This window comes from Penicillium vulpinum (assembly GCF_028829585.1).
Source record: "Penicillium vulpinum strain IBT 29486 chromosome Unknown utg000002l_segment0_segment0, whole genome shotgun sequence".
Lineage (NCBI taxonomy): Eukaryota > Fungi > Ascomycota > Eurotiomycetes > Eurotiales > Aspergillaceae > Penicillium > Penicillium vulpinum.
Genome location: NW_026643242.1, coordinates 1,022,288 through 1,039,899, shown reverse-complemented (window position 1 = coordinate 1,039,899; position 17,612 = coordinate 1,022,288). Strand labels below are relative to the sequence as shown.

At 48.9% G+C, this 17,612-nt stretch overlaps 7 protein-coding genes across 7 annotated transcripts; 4 read left to right on the top strand and 3 right to left on the bottom strand.

Moving 5' to 3' along the window:
* Positions 1-917: 917 nt before the first annotated feature.
* Positions 918-3,410, top strand: N7479_003473 (5-methyltetrahydropteroyltriglutamate--homocysteine S-methyltransferase; the record flags this gene model as incomplete). The annotated part of the gene is made up of 4 exons (XM_057251170.1): positions 918-928; positions 984-1,305; positions 1,369-3,248; positions 3,317-3,410. 4 exons carry the CDS (start codon positions 918-920, stop codon positions 3,408-3,410), a joined length of 2,307 nt encoding a protein of 768 aa, XP_057110495.1.
* Positions 3,411-4,272: 862 nt separating this feature from the next.
* Positions 4,273-4,696, top strand: N7479_003472 (uncharacterized protein; the record flags this gene model as incomplete). The annotated part of the gene is made up of 2 exons (XM_057251169.1): positions 4,273-4,322; positions 4,441-4,696. 2 exons carry the CDS (start codon positions 4,273-4,275, stop codon positions 4,694-4,696), a joined length of 306 nt encoding a protein of 101 aa, XP_057110494.1.
* An 11-nt stretch (positions 4,697-4,707) lies between these two features.
* N7479_003471 (uncharacterized protein) lies at positions 4,708-5,127 on the bottom strand (the record flags this gene model as incomplete). The annotated part of the gene is made up of 1 exon (XM_057251168.1): positions 4,708-5,127. One exon carries the CDS (start codon positions 5,125-5,127, stop codon positions 4,708-4,710), a length of 420 nt encoding a protein of 139 aa, XP_057110493.1.
* A 2,592-nt stretch (positions 5,128-7,719) lies between these two features.
* On the top strand, positions 7,720-8,844 carry N7479_003470 (uncharacterized protein; the record flags this gene model as incomplete). Its single annotated transcript, XM_057251167.1, has 4 exons — positions 7,720-8,008; positions 8,070-8,145; positions 8,200-8,289; positions 8,346-8,844. The coding sequence occupies 4 exons, from the start codon at positions 7,720-7,722 to the stop codon at positions 8,842-8,844; spliced, it is 954 nt and encodes a 317-aa protein (XP_057110492.1).
* Positions 8,845-9,107: 263 nt separating this feature from the next.
* N7479_003469 (cytochrome P450) lies at positions 9,108-10,916 on the bottom strand (the record flags this gene model as incomplete). The annotated part of the gene is made up of 4 exons (XM_057251166.1): positions 9,108-9,280; positions 9,334-10,309; positions 10,382-10,654; positions 10,716-10,916. The coding sequence occupies 4 exons, from the start codon at positions 10,914-10,916 to the stop codon at positions 9,108-9,110; spliced, it is 1,623 nt and encodes a 540-aa protein (XP_057110491.1).
* Positions 10,917-11,529: 613 nt separating this feature from the next.
* Positions 11,530-13,256, bottom strand: N7479_003468 (cytochrome P450; the record flags this gene model as incomplete). Its single annotated transcript, XM_057251165.1, has 5 exons — positions 11,530-11,686; positions 11,748-11,917; positions 11,975-12,592; positions 12,641-13,126; positions 13,194-13,256. 5 exons carry the CDS (start codon positions 13,254-13,256, stop codon positions 11,530-11,532), a joined length of 1,494 nt encoding a protein of 497 aa, XP_057110490.1.
* Positions 13,257-14,343: 1,087 nt separating this feature from the next.
* On the top strand, positions 14,344-17,513 carry N7479_003467 (Phyllocladan-16-alpha-ol synthase; the record flags this gene model as incomplete). Its single annotated transcript, XM_057251164.1, has 2 exons — positions 14,344-15,549; positions 15,600-17,513. 2 exons carry the CDS (start codon positions 14,344-14,346, stop codon positions 17,511-17,513), a joined length of 3,120 nt encoding a protein of 1,039 aa, XP_057110489.1.
* Positions 17,514-17,612: the final 99 nt, after the last annotated feature.

Here is a 17,612-nt window from a genome sequence, read left to right as displayed (position 1 = left end):
TGTTCTTTTTGAGATTGAGTCTTGACAATGGCTTTCTTTTTCCCCCCAAAGAAAACAAAGTTATGTTCTTTTCTCATCGTGACATCACGTGGGCCGATCAATTGCTTGAATAAATCCCGAGACCGGGGAGTTCCAAGATTTGTTATGGGATCTTCTGAGTCATATTGTTGCCTTTTTAGAAGAACAGAAGAATCATTAAGAATTGAGTGGAAAATACTCCGTACAGGGTAAAGCTATGAATTGCTACTGACAAGAATCAATATGAGCTTTCAGGCTTGTTGTGATGCGGGTGAAGTGGAGGGGTCAAATTGACAGCGTGTCACGTAGTTGCCCCGTACTCCCTGTCAGCATGTTTTCTTTTATATAGATGGGCTTGACCGCTCATCGAGAAAAGCTAGATTTCGGTATACGATATATAACATACAGGACCCTTGCTGAAAAGAAAAGAACACTAATTGACAAATAGTCGTAAACAACTCTGCAGAGACCTTATCGGTGGTTCAATGGCGTGATCACTTCTATGGCGACCGATCACGGAGATCCATGTGGTATTGGTACTGAATGAGGTCTGAAAATAACTGTAAATTACACAACTTCCCAAAAGGAATCCACCCGGAACCTCTGGATCCCCAGGTACAAAGAGGTACGCCAAGGTACAAAAGTAGAGTTACACAAACATACTGTATCATGTATCATACTGTAATGGCTGCCCCTCCAACTTGCGTACGAAATCCCCATTGGGTCCAAATCCCCATTCGGATTAGTCTGTTTCCTTCCCCTCCATATTTCTTTGAGCGTTTCCCACACCTTTCCCCCTTCTCTTCCTTCATTCTCTCTTCTCAAAGGCATCGGATTTGTGAAAATTCTATCCTTGAGACTCCTTTCTTCTTTCTCCTTTCTCACACACATCCATCAGAATGGTTCAATCGTATGTTGCCTCGATTCTGGACAATTATAGAGACAATTGCTGATTATTTGGTTAGATCTATTCTGGGTTTCCCCCGCATGGGAAGACTCCGTGACCTCAAGAAGGCCACCGAGGCTTACTGGGCTGACAAGATCTCCCGCGATGAGCTCCTCGCTGAGGGCAAGCGTCTTCGTCTCGAGCACTGGAAGATCCAGAAGGATGCCGGTGTCGATGTTATTCCCAGCAACGACTTCGCCTTCTACGATCAGGTCCTTGACCACCACCAGCTCTTCGGAACTATCCCCGAGCGTTACACCAAGTACAACCTCAACTCTCTCGATGAGTACTTTGCCATGGGCCGTGGTCTCCAGAAGGAGGGCATTGATGTCCCCAGTCTGGTATGTGCAAATCATTACAATATATATACGTGTCTAGATTCAGTATGCTGACTCAATCAACAGGAAATGGTCAAGTGGTTCGACTCTAACTACCACTACGTGAAGCCCACTCTCCAGGACAACCAGGAGTTCAAGCTCGCTGCTGAGCCTAAGCCCATTGCTGAGTTCCTTGAGGCCAAGGCCGCCGGCATCACCACCCGCCCCGTCCTCCTCGGTCCCGTCTCCTTCCTGACTCTCGCCAAGGCCGACCGTGGCCAGAGCGTTGACCCCATCACTCTGATTGAGAAGCTCGTTCCCCTCTACGTTGAGCTTCTGTCCAAGCTCAAGGCCGCTGGTGCCGAGGATGTTCAGATCGACGAGCCCGTCCTCGTCTTCGATCTTGCTGAGAAGTCCAAGGCTGCCTTCAAGCCCACCTACGAGAAGATCGCTGCCCTCGGTGCCCAGGGTCCCCGTATCACCCTCGCCACCTACTTCGGTGACATCGTCCACAACATTGATGTCCTCGCCGACGTCCAGAACCTCCACTCTATCCACATCGACCTTGTCCGCAACCCCGAGCAGCTCGACACCGTTGTCGCTGCTCTTGGCCCCAAGCAGGTTCTCTCCGCTGGTGTCGTTGACGGCCGTAACATCTGGAAGACCAACTTCAAGGCCGCCATTGAGAAGGTCGAGAACGCCATCCAGAAGCTCGGCAAGGACCGTGTCATTGTTGCCACCTCCAGCTCCCTCCTTCACGTCCCCCACACCCTCGCCAGCGAGAAGTCCCTCGATCCCGAGGTTCAGGACTGGTTCTCCTTCGCTGTTGAGAAGGCCGCTGAGGTTGTCGTGATCGCCAAGGCTGTCACTGAGGGCCCCGCTGCCGTCCGTGAGCAGCTCGAGGCCAACGCCAAGTCTGTTCAGGCCCGTGCCTCCTCTCCCCGCACCAACGACCCCGCTGTCAAGGCCCGCCAGGCTGCTGTCACCCCTGAGATGCACAACCGCAAGTCTGCCTTCCCCGAGCGTTACGCCGAGCAGACCAAGACTCTCAAGCTCCCTCTCTTCCCCACCACCACCATTGGTTCCTTCCCCCAGACCAAGGAGATCCGCGTCCAGCGTAACAAGTTCACCAAGGGTGAGATCACCCCTGAGGAGTACGAGAAGTTCATCGAGAAGGAGATCCAGGAGGTCGTCAAGATCCAGGAGGAGCTCGACCTCGATGTCTTCGTCCACGGTGAGCCCGAGCGTAACGACATGGTGCAGTACTTCGGTGAGCGCCTCACTGGTTACGTCTTCACCACCCACGCCTGGGTTCAGTCTTACGGCTCCCGCTGCGTGCGTCCTCCCATCATTGTCGGTGATATCTCTCGTCCCGCCCCTATGACCGTCAAGGAGTCCAAGTACGCCGCTTCCATCTCCCCCAAGCCCATGAAGGGCATGCTCACTGGTCCCATCACCTGTCTCCGGTGGTCTTTCCCCCGTGACGATGTCCACCAGTCCGTCCAGGCTCAGCAGCTCGCTCTCGCTCTCCGCGACGAGGTTGTTGACCTCGAGGCCGCTGGCATTGCCGTGATCCAGGTCGATGAGCCCGCTCTCCGTGAGGGTCTTCCCCTCCGCACTGGTGAGGCTCGCGTTGCCTACCTCAAGTGGGCTGTCGACTCCTTCAAGCTGTCCACCGCCGGTGTCACCGACGGCACTCAGATCCACTCCCACTTCTGCTACTCTGAGTTCCAGGACTTCTTCCACGCCATTGCCGCTCTCGATGCCGATGTTCTGTCCATCGAGAACAGCAAGTCTGACGCCAAGCTCCTCAAGGTCTTCATCGACGAGGCCTACCCTCGCCACATCGGCCCCGGTGTCTACGACATCCACTCCCCTCGTGTTCCCACAGAGCAGGAGATCAAGGACCGCATCGAAGAGATGCTGGCTTACTTGACTCCCGCCCAGCTCTGGTGCAACCCTGACTGGTTCGTTTTTTCTGACTCCAAATCTCTTGATTTTTTGACCTCGATGCTAATATGCTTCTTTTTTACAGTGGACTCAAGACTCGTGGCTGGCCCGAGACCAAGGCGGCTCTCACCGCCATGGTCAACGCTGCTAAGTACTTCCGCCAGAAGTATGCGCAGTAAATTATTTCAATTTACCAATAATTTAATGAGGAGGTGACAATCAACCTGTCACCTCGGGATTGGGGAGTTTTCTTTTCTGATGAGTTACGACGATGATACCAAAAGTTCAACATATGGGTTTCAACGGGTTTTCTAGAGGATACCAAAAGCGGGCCTGGAGTTTCAACATGACTGACGATTTTAAACTGGCGCTGACTGGCATCACGGCCTACTTTCGCTGTGATGTCTGGTCGGTGCTGGTTTTACCATTTCAACATTGTGTGGTTTTTCCACATACAGCAAGCTCTACAACCTTGCTTGATCAAATTCGCATTGTCGGATTTGATCTACTGTTTCTATTATGTAGAATCAGTTGTCAATATTATACAATTAACAATAATCTTGTTCCTCGTAGTTGTAGTTTTATATCATCTCTTTTGAGAAGAGAAGATGGTCCGTAAACTTGTGTTGTGTTGTTTTGGAGTCATAGAACGAGCAATGTGAAATTCCGCTATAACATGCCTGGAGGGTTGGTTCTACAAACTTGCAAGATACTGCGGTAAGAGAAGGGGGAGACATCCAAAATACATTGTAGTGTTAGTATCAAAGAGAGAAGGTCTACATAGACATCAATTTGAATACATGGGTTGTTAAGAGGTTAAATTGTTGAAGAACACTGGTTTTGGCACTTTATGTACATTCTATCAATGAAATGCAACATGCTAGATCACTTGCAACACTTTTCTCTTACATCCTGCCCCCTAACCTGCTCTTTTACGTGGAGATCTTCTCATTCTCTAGGGCTGTTGGCATGGATGACCGAGGTTGATACTCCCCAGCTAGATATCAGGAACGGGACTGGTGGGGCTACCATATTTGGATGATGTGGATGCTTCGGTTTGACTTCACACTCTACAAATACCAGACTTCAATGTAAGTTCTATATTGTTAAAACACATTTCAAATTCCCAGCTTATTCCCCCCTTTCCCGTCCTTTATCTTTTTTTCTAGAAAAAACCAAGAACAAAACAAAAACTATCTAACCGAAAAGTCCATCAATCTCAGTCAAACATCCCATGAAGTCTTCCCCGGTGATCTCTCATGTTATCCCGACGGCCAAAAGCCTGGCCACAGTCGGGGCACCTAACAGAGCGACGTACACCATGCTGTACTTTGATATGGCGTATCAACGATGGAAGGCTTCCAAACCTCTCGCGGCGTGTACAGCCATCCCAGAGGCATTTGAAATCGCCGTCCGATTCACTGAGATAAAAGGAAGACTGTCAGCGATGAACTGGAAAGAGTGAGGAGATACGACTCACTCTCGTTCCTGGGGCTCATTACGAGTGACGTTGTTCTCGTTTGGTGCAGATGACTCTCTGGTGGAGTGACTTGATGCGAATGCGGGGGACTGGATCTGGATTGTGGTCTGATGGGGATGGGGATGGTCTTCGGCCTTTGCCTGTGTGGTGGAGGAAGGCTGTATGTTGCCCTGATACATGCTTTCCGCTATAGGTTCCCCTATAGTGGTGGTGTACGTGATCCAGTTGGGGTCGACATATGCGGAGCCATAGTTCATAGAAGGGTCATAAAGAGGCCAATTGGTAGATAATGCAGATGACTGCTCGACCCTCGAGGCAGGTGGTTGTATAGTAGAAGTTCCGGGATGGTGATTAGGTTGATCACTGCCAAGTTGGGATATCTGAAAATATTCTTCGAGACTCAAATTGTATGCCATTTTGAGTCAAAAGAAGGGGGGAATTTTGGAAGTGTATTCGAGATGTCCATACTAGAAGGGAGCTGAGTGCTTTATTTTTAAACAATCTCATAATAGAGACACTGTGTCTACCGAAGCCAGGCTCATGTATCAGGATTTATATTAACTGTAGCTGGGATCGAAAAAGCCGCACAATCCGGGACTAGTCTCTTGTCTTGCATAAAAAAAAAGGGGGGGGAAAGGCCAAAGCTACAAGGATCGAAATCCTTGGGCGGATTTCAAACTGGGCTGTGTGGCGGCATATGGGGTCCATCCCTCCATGGACCAAACACAGACCCATATGGGCTGGGAGTATTGATCCAAGATGGCCGCCACAATACACACCTTATGAAGAACACTCAGGTTCTCTGCCCGTTTCTAACCCATGAGCTCCCTTGTGGTCCGGGTACCTAGTTCTAGCCCGGAGAGACTCGAAAAAAGCTCCCACAGACTCATAGATTCGCGTATATAATTAATTAGTTTTGGGTCTCTCCAAACACCCTAACCTGGGAGAGAGCTCTACCTAATTTATTATCTAATCATTTACTATGCTACTCTTTGGTACGACTTTTATTCACCTACACTTAGGCATATCATACGTAGTAGGATCACCTAATCTTGTACTATAATAGTAGTAATTTCTATGTTATACATACTCTACTACTCTAGAGTAAGTTGAATAATTAATTCTGCTACCACCACTCATATAGATACTTTGATTCTGAAAAATGCTTTCAAATTACATATAGTAGAGTACATCTAAGTAATATTATGCAGATATCGATCTTCACAAACACTATACCTATGTTATTCAATATAAAAATCAATCAAGTTTATGGCTATATAGCTGGTCTTATTGTATAAAAAATGCTTCATAATATAGAAGTAATATGAAAGTAACGTTAAAAAGAAGTAAATAGGAGAGATATAAGGTGCGTGTTAGTGTACTAGGGGTTAGGCCAAAAAGTACCTCTGGTATGAACCCATAGACTTAATGGTGCATCTAATACGGAGTATAATAAAGCGGCTTTGGGATTGCGGCTCCTATAAGCAAATCTACGTTGGAACCTTGTAACCCTTTTTTGAGTCTCTTCCAAGGTTGGGGCCAGCCCTGCGGATTGGAAGCCGGCTGGGTGTGTCCGGTCGGACTAGGATCTACCCTGCTCTTTAATTTCTAGTTGTATACGCTTCGTGAGTGGATACAGAGGTATTGTCTCTAATAAGTCCCTAGGTGGATGGTGGCGAAGGACTAAATCGTATTAGCAAATCAGGGATTTTTGGACGCCCGATTTGGCGTTTCTTCCAAGTACCGACACGCGGGATTTTTATCTTATCCTTTTTTCTTTTTTCTTCTTCCTCTCACTTGCATCTCTTATCATTTACATTCACAGAGACAGAGTATAAGTCCACCTACCGCGAGCCTAGCCTATTACATCGTAAACATAGTAAGTTGTATGAATATATTTCTCTACAGTTAACGCGCCACCGTGCAAGTTTGGTGGGATAGGGCCGACCAGTGCTCGCCCTATGTCATCTCTCATATTAGACTAAGCTCAATATGCACACGAGAAAGATGACATGCTCGTGATCTGCCGACTGTTGGTTCAGGTTGAGATGTGTTTTCTTCCAGTATTTCCTCCCATTGCCATACGAGCTTTCAACCCGCATACAAAAGGTGATTCTGGAATTGGTGTGAAGCTTCTAGAAGGCCGTAAGCCCTGAAATCCTTCGATCTATATACCAAGAGATTTCTTGGAAATTTTGACAAGCAGGATACCCCCTCGCGATCAAATCAATTGCTTCATGCTCTCGATTTTGCAGTGGATAATAACCTTGCATATCATCTCCCAAACGGTACGCTTCGGCGCTGATTGTATATGCTTAACGACATGTCGAGCCCGGGATTTGAATCGAGGATATTGCCGGGGAGAATTGAAATGTTGGGGAAGTACGTTAGGGGTGAACAGAGAATAGGTTGGAGATATAATCAAAACAAAGGAATGGCAAAAGATCATGGATTTGTGGTAAGAAGTAGGCAGAGATTAGAAATGAATAGAGGGGGGAGAGGCAGCGTCCAGTGGAGGGACAAAGAGGGGAGAAGATTATGAGATGGTCATCATCATATAGCTCTCATATGGTTAGCTAAAACCCTGTTACCAGGATGTTAATATTTACATAAGCAACTATATGGGAAAGACAATAACTAAACAAGATAAATAGAATACGAGAAGAGGGTCGAACGGACACAACGTTTTAGTGCTTATGTATATGCGCCCGTCCTAGACATAACAGGGGACGCCCGACGGATTCAATCCGGTTATGAAAGTGGAACTAACACGCTAGTCTACTTGCTTCTGTACTTGGTTATCTACTTACACCGTTTCATACAAACAATAATATGTAAATATGTATGTACCTCGAGGGGTGGATTCTAAGGTTTGTGATGCTGACGGGGGTTCACATCCCGCGGGGCTGCCCACATAGTTCCCCTGTACTCCGTACTTGGAAGATATATGTTCGCAGCTATGCCGTCCAATCTCACTGACAAATTAATGTCCTTTTCTCTGACTCGCCATGGCTCCTGATCTGCAAGCAATCGTCTCTCATTATGCATCCCGACTACCGACCCCCGTCTGGAAGATCATCCCCCCCTTAGGTCTTCTATGGATGGCTTACCGGATTAACCGACGTCTTAACCGTCGCGCGCTCAACAACGGTGTTCCGGCTACATTCGATTGGAATAAGGAAATCGTGCTCGTTACAGGTGGCTCAGATGGAATCGGCGCGGCGACAGTGAAAAAGCTGGCCACACGTGGGACCACTATCATCGTGCTTGATATTCGGCCCTTAACCTATGATGCTCGTGAGGACCTTCTTGCAATATTTTATTATTTTTGATTCCCCTCGCTGATCTCGCGATCTAGCGAAAAATGTGCATTTTTATCAATGCGACTTGAGCAACAGGGCGGAGTTGGAGTCTGTCGCTGAAACTATCCGTCAGTGCGTTTTTTGACCCTTCTCTATTATATAATTCAGGGACTAATGGTGATCCAGGGAGGTCGGTGCGCCTTCCTGCGTGGTTGCCAATGCGGGCATCTGTCGCGGCAAACCCTTACTCCATGCCACCCAAAAAGACATTGAACTGTAAGAATTTATCCATGCATACTCTATCGGAACATAAAAAATGACAAATTCTCTAGTACATTCGCCGTGAACACTCTGGGTCTGATCTGGACAGTGCAAACCTTTCTTCCCTCCATGGTTGCGCAGAATCACGGCCACTTCCTAATAATGGCCTCGCAGACGGCCCACTTAGCCACAGCCGGCGTGGTGGACTACGCTGCTACCAAGGCGGCCGCGTTAGCCATATACGAGGGTCTCCATACCGAACTGCGTCATGTCTACCAAGCGCCTGCCGTGCGCGTGTCATGCTTGTCGCCCTCGGCTGTGCAGACCAAGATGTTCCGCGGTATCCAGATGCCCAGCTCTGTCAAACTCTTGCAGCCCGACGATATCGGCTCGGTCGTTGCTGAGATTATATGGAGCGGGCAGGCGCAGAATCGGATGACGCCTGCTTCAGCTTATATTTCGCCGCCGACAAGAGCGCTCCCAGATTGGATCCGGGTGACGTTGCAGGATTTTGGAAAGGATGTCATGTCGACTCTTTCACCGCATCAGCCGATGGAGGAGGTAAAGTAATCTGTTTACTTTGAATTATTCTTGGTCTATATAGCCTGCCATGGTGGTAGAAATATAACGAATCAAGCGCTGTGGATATATCTATCTTCTGTAATGCGAGGAGAATGGAGATGGACTCTGTCATATTTATCTATTTTCTATGTAAGGCAATGGTGTTAATGGGATTTGTGAATGTACAGCTATGGGCCGATTCCACACCCTCTTCGAGCCAGCCTATGTATACTCTTTGATAGATTGATCATCTGCAATACCAGGTTCCGTGATCAAATTCGAGAAAATTGCACGCGCAATCCGCCCTTGGGACGAGAAGTCAATCCCGTCTCAATTGTTATCTCCGACTCCTGTGCCAACGTTATCTCAAACGTGCCCACCAGCGCCGCGATTAGACTCGCAAACTCGCCACGAGCAAAGCCCTGCCCAATGCAAGACCGCGGACCTAGAAAAAGTCAGAAGATGCTAAAGATATAGAACAGGATACGGGATGCTGACCATGAAGGAAAGTCATAAAGGAAAAGTTGGTCAGGCCACCTCCGGTGTTGGCCATATTCGGCCCCAGCCATCGATCGGGATTGAAGACGTGGGCATCCTCGCCCCATAACTCCCGCGACACATTCAGTGCGCGTGGTGATATCACAATCTCCGTGCCTGCGGGAATAAACTGACCCAAGATAGAGGTATCATTCACCGCCACGCGTCGAGTGAGGCCGGCGGGGGGATACACACGGAAGACTTCGTTGCAGACAGCATGCAAATACGGCAGACTATCCAGGAGTTCGGCGGTCATTGGCGTAGTTGGGCCATCGTCCAGAATATGCGGTAGTCGGTCGCGTATTTCCGCCCGCAGTCGGTCTTGGATCGCCGGGTACAAACACAAGGCATATAGGGCCCAAGTCATCGATGTCGCTGTGGTTTCGTGACCGGCTGCTAGGAAGGTGAGGAGATGGTTCTCCAGCATCGAGTCTGTGAAATTCCCCGACGACAGCGCAACAGAGATGATATCTCGTCCTTCAGTATCAGATTTCTCGGCGATGGCCTTCTTCTTGGAGATCAACCGGCGCGCAACACCAGTCAAAGTCTTGGTGGCCATCGTGATGCTGTCTTCGCGGGGAAGACGCAAGGCTCTTGTGAAGACCTCGCGCAATAGGAAAAGTCCCATTGCCAGAGTTCCTTGAGGGGGCCGCTGCTCAAAAACATCACGGTAGGCACGGCAGATCTCATTGTCCGGATTGTGGAGAGTGTCGAATTCCTCCCCGAGTCCGGCTGAGCCTAGGATATCCAGGGTCGCTCGCGCCAGCCAATCCGCCACGTCGAAGACCTTGCTCGATGGTTTGCTCGATTGGCCCTCGGTCTGTTCGATATCTTCTTCGAGTGCTCGGGCTAGCGCGACGGATTTGTCCCAGAATATGGGATAGAGGTCTTTAATGTGTCGGTGTGAAAAGGCGGGCATCAAGTTCTTGCGTTGTGTCTGTTGTTATTGTCAGACTGCTCCAGTTCATTTCTTGCTTGTTCCACTGGCAAATAAAGAGCCCATACATACCTTATGTTCCGCGCCCTCGGCGATGATCAACCCGATCCCAAGAATCCGTCCTAGCCCAAGTCGCAGCTTGTATGGCTTCGCATATTCATAATTCTTCTGAACTAGAACCTCCGAGAGGCCCTTAGGACTGGTGACGAAGACGACCTCCTTGTTGAACCGCATGCGATATCGGATCAGCCCGTTGTTTGGTACGTTATTGATCCATTCCTGTAGGGGCATACCCGATCGCTCGTTCGGAACCAGCTTCACATGGCCTTTGAAACGGTGCCCGCCCTACTGCTTGTCAGTGGTTCTGATTTCTAATTCTCGCCCTCCAACACAGGGGTGGACTTACCGCTGGTTCGGGCAATCCGCGCAGGGGACTGAACCACAATGGCCACAGATACAGCTTCCAGCAAACCAGAAAGACAAAAGATAGCACTGCAGATAATCCTGTAATCACGGCGATTGATTTGGAGAGACTCAATTGCCAGAATGAGGCCGCTTGCAAGAAGAAGCCGACGACCGCTACGTTCAGGGTCGACATGGCAGCCATTGTGGGAAACTAGATCGTTGTTCTCCTTCAATCCTTTTTTTCCTAGAAAATAGTACGGCGCACTACACTAGCGAACATATTAATGACCTAGAGGGGCCTATCTTCTGGTCTCACATTTCTCTTTTCGCCCTCTGTTGTTTAGGAAAGCACAGACTTGATCTGCACATAAGCCCAAGCACGTATGTCTCCACCGCGGGGGACTGTATGGGTTTCGTCTCGTTTTGATACGCTAGTATTTTGCGTATTACCCGGGTCATGCCGATTTTGCACTTTGTACATGTAGTACTATGTACTTTGTACAAATGCTCCGAGCGGAATATTCCCTACTCGATACTATCTATGCCCGGGTGAATGACATTATTCTTGGCAATCATAATGGGACACGAAGGCCGTGCATAGTCAATTTATGTAAGATAGGAATATCATCAAACTATGATAACGGAATATCCAAGATATCAAAGCAAAGAAGGTTAATATTGATTGATTCTCATAGATTCTTATAATAGCGATATTCAAGTGTTATACGAGAAATAGTCATCTAATCTACTAGGGTACCCAGGCAACCTGCCGTTCCTTGCCATGTCAGAGAGACAGTGACATTCTTTTCGACTGGTCACACCCGTGCCGTAACCCGGACTTTCAGTGGGATCTTCTCCCAAGAGGTGTAGATATACTGATCCCTCGGCCAGTTGCTACATTCAGGCATCAGTTCCAAATCGAAATGCCATAACATCTTCGCCAAAATTAATCTCAGCTCGATATTGGCCAAACTAGTGGAGTAGAAGTGTTAGTATCACTTTTTGCTAGGTGGAGAGATAAAGAGGTCCATACTTTCTGCCAATGCAGTTTCGAGGCCCAAAGGAAAAGGGCTGAAGGGCTTCACGTCTATCATGAGAATATGGCCCCTCTGTATCCAGCCATCGCTCGGGGAGATAGAGCTCAGGGTCCTTGAAGTTGGCTGGCGAGCGGAAGACGGCATATTGGGCCATGCCCATTGATGTCTGTGGTGAGGCTGTTAGATAAAACAAGTCAAAGGAAAGGAGCCTCTTCTAACATACATTACCAGGTAGCCACTGTCCCAAGATATTTGCACCTTCGGGCGGCGTCATGCGAGGATGACTGCCTGCCGCTGGGGGATACAGGCGGAAGGACTCATCGATAACCGCATTGATATATTTGAGTTTGCTAATGCGCGCGATATTGATCTCATCGCTGCTGTCAAACGAGGTGCGGACCTCGTCAAGCAGTTTCTGCATCACAGCTGGGTGGGTACACAGGTAGTAGACTGTTCCAGAGAGAATTGTTGCAGTGGTCTCGCTTCCAGCAATTACCATGAGATTCGCATTTGCCACGAGATCGGGAGTCGTCAATTTGCCCTTCTCCTCGGCCTGGAGCAGGTGGCTCATGAAGTCGATGTAATCAGGGTGCTGCTGTTTCCGGCGCATGACCTTCTCCTCGACGAGCCCAATATGCCACTTGCGTCGCTCGACGATGCGCTTCGGCATTATGGCTAGAATGAGGGCTCGGATATTGAAGAATCGCTGCAAGGTCCGGATGTAGTGCACGTACATGATGGCGTTGAAGATCATTGACATCCACGGGTGGTACTCGGTGTTTTTGAGGCAATCAAACGGTTCATAGAAGGCCAGATGGCCGATGATATCAAATGTCACATACTACCGAGATCAGCAAAACGATTTCCCATAGTCTTATGTTAGACTTACATTGAACCATTTCACAATATCGACCGGCTCGTCCTTCTCCGCCACCTCATGTAACCGACCGATAAGGAGATCAATGTAGTGCAGCAGAACGGGCTCCTGACCCTTCAGCACTTTGTCGGAGAAAGCATTAGATAACAATTTGCGCAAATCACCATGGTCCTTGCGATTGGCATTAATGATTGTAGGATGCCTTGTGTCAGCATCCGTATTCTCGCCGGGATCTTTACGATTCTCAGGCAAGCCACCGCGGAATCCATAGATCTCTTTCCAGGCATCAGCACCTGTGAAGGAAAGCTCAGTAGGTGCAATGCGGACAATCGTCCCGTATTTGAGATGAAGTTCATGCACGATTAAAGGGAATCGGCCACGCAGCTGATGCCATGTCCACCATAAACGGGTGGCAGCTGCCAGTTTTGGGCCAGGATATTTGGAGAGCGGATGGAAGTAGACTCTGTAGATCACGGTTCCAACTATGTAACTAAGGCCCTGGGTTGAGAGTCAGCATACGGAATCTCACTTAATACTTAAGAAAACCGCTCCTAGTCCCACATACTATGCCCAGCGACAATAAGACCCCCTGCGTGAGGGACAGACTAGATATCCAGGATGTCGCCATAATGGATGAGATACAGCGTCTGTCGCTGCCGAATTTTGTTAGACCAATATGGAATGTGGTCTTGTCCACGTTCGCAAGGGTGATTAATATTCGTTCCGTAAAGATTGTGTTGTGTCCTGCAAGGCCACCCAGCGACACTGAACTTTGGTTTCTCACGAACCGCAGTGGAGTTAATCTGACAACGGATAATTATCGGCACAGCATTCAATCCAGGCCCTCAGTTTTGATGACAAAAAGCTACCCCTCAATAGCCCTTCGACAAGAGCGGACAGATAACTCGAAGGATCTGATAGTTGAGTATTGTTTCTTCCAATCGCTAAATAATCCCCTAACTGCTGTCAGCATCTAGAGCTACGCAGACTTGTAGATCATTCACCTTTCGTGGGAATCAGATTTCATTCCAACAGAGATGGCGAATGGGAAACAAGCTTGGTGGGGGCGGGATCTGCTGGGAGACCAGTTTGGGAAATGCTTGTAGTGTCTTGGCGGGTTTCATCTGTATGACAGTGTACTGTATGGTGGTAATGATCACTGTATCGGATCAAACTTCCAGATTCGATGTCACCCTGCATCCATCTATTGGCGAGATTTGGAGTGGAGTGGCATCAGGTTACTCATATTCGTAAGTGCGGGGAGGTAGAGAGTAGAGATTAGAGGTAGTGGTAGGTACCTGCAAGTGAGACATGTTAGCGGCACTCCCTGCATGAAAGGTTACTATAAAAGTTAGTTGCACGGCCCACATCGGGCCCTTATAGGTAGACCTCGGCGGGGCTCGGCGGGGCTCAGCGGAACCGATAATGATCCGACTGGGTCAGATCTACCGGAATCAATGGAATATACAATCCGGATAGTACAATGCAACCATGAAGAATAAGCCGGTGAATCGGGATAGTAAGCAATCACCGTAAGCCGTAGAAAGGTAGATTACGAGACTGCGGGGGAATCCGAGGCGGGAATGGTGATTTTCTTGTTATTTTTATTAAAATTTATGTAGTGGGGGAAAGATTACCATGATTTTCAGAACATATAGACATCTGAACAGAAGCAAGTTTCTGTTTCTGTCTTGAGGACAGCTACCTGCTATACGATGGAATCCATCTCCCTGCAAAATTCGGCCGTGGTGCTGATCGATCAACTGACCGAGCAACTTGACGACTCGCATGGACTTGGCTTTATGAGCCCCGCCGTTTATGATACGGCGTGGGTATCTATGGTCAAGAAGTCTGTGGATGGGCAGACTGTGTGGTTGTTTCCCGGTTGCTTTGAATATATCCTGTCAAACCAACTCGAGGATGGGAGTTGGACTACATACGCCTCCCAGATCGATGGGATTCTGAATACAGCCGCATCCTTGCTGTCGTTGAAGCGCCACTTTATCACGCCCCTTCAAATCAGTACCATCTCGCAGGAAAATCTCGCGGGGCGCATTGACCAGGCCACAAAAGCCTTGCATGCGATGCTCCACGCATGGGATGTCGACGCTACGCTGCATGTTGGATTCGAGATTCTCGTCCCGGCACTGCTTGGTTATCTAGAAGATGAAAGCATTGCTTTTTCCTTCCCCGGCCGCGATCGGCTCTTTGAAGTCCGTGACCAGAAGCTAGCCCGGTTCAAGCCTCAGTTTCTCTATATGCCGGTCCAAACCACGGCCTTGCATTCACTAGAGGCGTTCATCGGATTGATTGAATTTGACCGTGTTCTTCATCACAAGGTCAATGGCTCTTTTATGGCATCTCCCTCGTCCACATCAGCTGTACTCATGAATGCGTCAGAATGGGATGACGAGTGTGAGGAATACCTTCACCATGTCATCCAGTCTGCGTCCGGGAAAGGCTCTGGAGGTGTACCCAGTGCCTTCCCTTCCACCATCTTCGAAATTAATTGGACACTTTCAACACTCATCAAGAATGGGTTTGATCTGGATCCAAACGTCCTACCATCCATCCAGAAAGCCCGCACATACCTGCATGACGCCCTTGTCACGGATAAAGGAACGGTGGGCTTTACACCCTATGTTTGCGCCGACGCAGATGACACAGCCAAAGCCATTCTTGTACTCCAGCTACTTCAACAGCAGGTATCGCTGGAACCGATGTTGCAAGCATTTGAAGCAGATCACCATTTCAAGACCTACCCTCTTGAGCGCGACCCTAGCTTCTCGGCCAACTGTAACGTCTTACTGGCATTGCTCCACACAGAAAATGTCTCCCAGTATGCACCCCAGATCGAGAAGGCGACCCAGTTTCTGCACACCCACTTCCGGGAATCAGACTTGAAAGTTCGCGATAAATGGGTACGCAAATCCCCTCCCATGATGATAGATCCTTGGCTAACAGAACATAGAACCTGTCCCCCTTTTATTCTTGGATGCTCATGACTGAAGCCATCGCCCGCCTGCTCCTGTTATTCCAAGGTTCCGAGTTACTGTCTTTGAAGGAGCTCTTCGAAGAGGACCTTACCTCTCTGCTACGGGATATGACGATCTCAGTCCTGCACCAACAGAATCAAACCGGTTCATGGGGCTCTAAAGATTCCAAGGAGGAAACGGCATATGCATTACTCCTACTTACATATGCGGTTGAATTTCAGTTCCCCGACGTACCTCGTCACCAGATCCGAACTGCAATCCACGACGGTTGCTCCTTCCTCCGCTTGGACACCATAGTCGGCTCGGAACGTATCTGGGTGGAGAAAGTCACATACGAATCGGAAATGTTGTCGCAAGCCTACACATTGGCTGCTCTGAAGAGGGCGGCGGATTTGCCCCTAGAAGGACATGATAAACCGGAAATTGTCCTCACGGACATGGCGAATGGAAATCATGCCGAGTCTAATGGAGTCCCTGTCGAGTCTAATGGAGTCCCTGTCGAGACCAATGGAGTCCCTGTCGAGACCAATGGAGTCCCTGTCGAGGCCAACGGACACTCTGTCGAGATCAACGGACACTCTGTCGAGACCAACGGACACTCTGTCGAGACCAACGGACACTCTGTCGAGACCAACGGACACTCTGTCGCGACCAACGGACACTCTGTCGAGACCAACGGACACTCTGTCGAGACCAACGGATACTCTGTCGAGTCAAAAGGACACCATTCCGAGTCCAATGGACATCATGCGGAGTCTAACGGAATTGAAAGCAATGGTACACGCGGGCTACCAATCAACGGTTCCGAATTGGCTGGTGTTACTACCATTGGCACTGCAACCGAGAATGCCAAAACACAGACGGCTCCCGCAGACCCAGAAACTCCCAGTATCGATATTCTGGATCACCCACAAAATGGACATCAACACACAGAGAGCACAGAGACCGTATCGGCCGACACCAAACGTGCTTCGAGCCCTTCCTATCTTCGCGAATGGACAGATGACCAGGAAAAAATCCTATTGGGACCGTTTGACTATCTCGAAAGCTTACCGGGAAAGAATGTGCGATCGCAATTCATGCAGGCCTTTGACACCTGGCTCCAAGTCCCGACGGAGCACCTGGATATCGTCAAGAAGGTTATTTCCATGCTCCACACTGCATCTCTCCTCGTCGACGATATCGAGGACAGTTCTCTCCTTCGACGAGGCCAGCCGGTGGCCCACAGCATATTTGGCACGGCGCAAACCTTTAATTCTGGCAACTATGTCTACTTCCTCGCATTACGAGAGATTCAGAAATTGAACAGCCCACGCGCGATTGAGATCTACATAGATGCCTTGATCCATCTGCATCGCGGTCAAGGCATGGATGTCTTCTGGCGTGACTCGCTGATTTGTCCCACAGAAGAGGATTATCTGGACATGGTTAGCAACAAAACCGGCGCGCTCTTCAGCCTGGCCATCGAGCTGCTCCAGATTGGCAGCCCCGTCCAAGTCGACTTGGTGCCACTAGTCCGACTCTTTGGCATTATCTTCCAGATTTGCGACGATTATTTGAACCTGAAGTCGCCGAGCTATTTGCAGAAGAAGGGCCTATGTGAAGATCTCACCGAGGGCAAATTCTCTTTCCCCATAATCCACAGCATTCGCTCCAACCCCGCCAATCGGCAGCTGATTAATGTCCTGAAGCAGAAGCCTCGGGATGAGGATATTAAACGATATGCGGTTGCCTACATGGAGACTACCGGGACATTTGAATATACCCGCAACTTTGTTGCCACCCTCAAGGCTGAAGCCTATGAAATGATTGATGATTTAGAGAAGCAGGGACTGGGGGAGAACCTCGCTATCCGAAAGCTCTTGGCTCGGCTTTCAGTGGATGGATGATGAAGCGTTACTCTTGAAATTATGTCCTTACTTTGTTACTTCGATTGCTTCCCAAGACGATGCATCAGTTCTTGTAGATTTCATTGACGAATTTCCTCA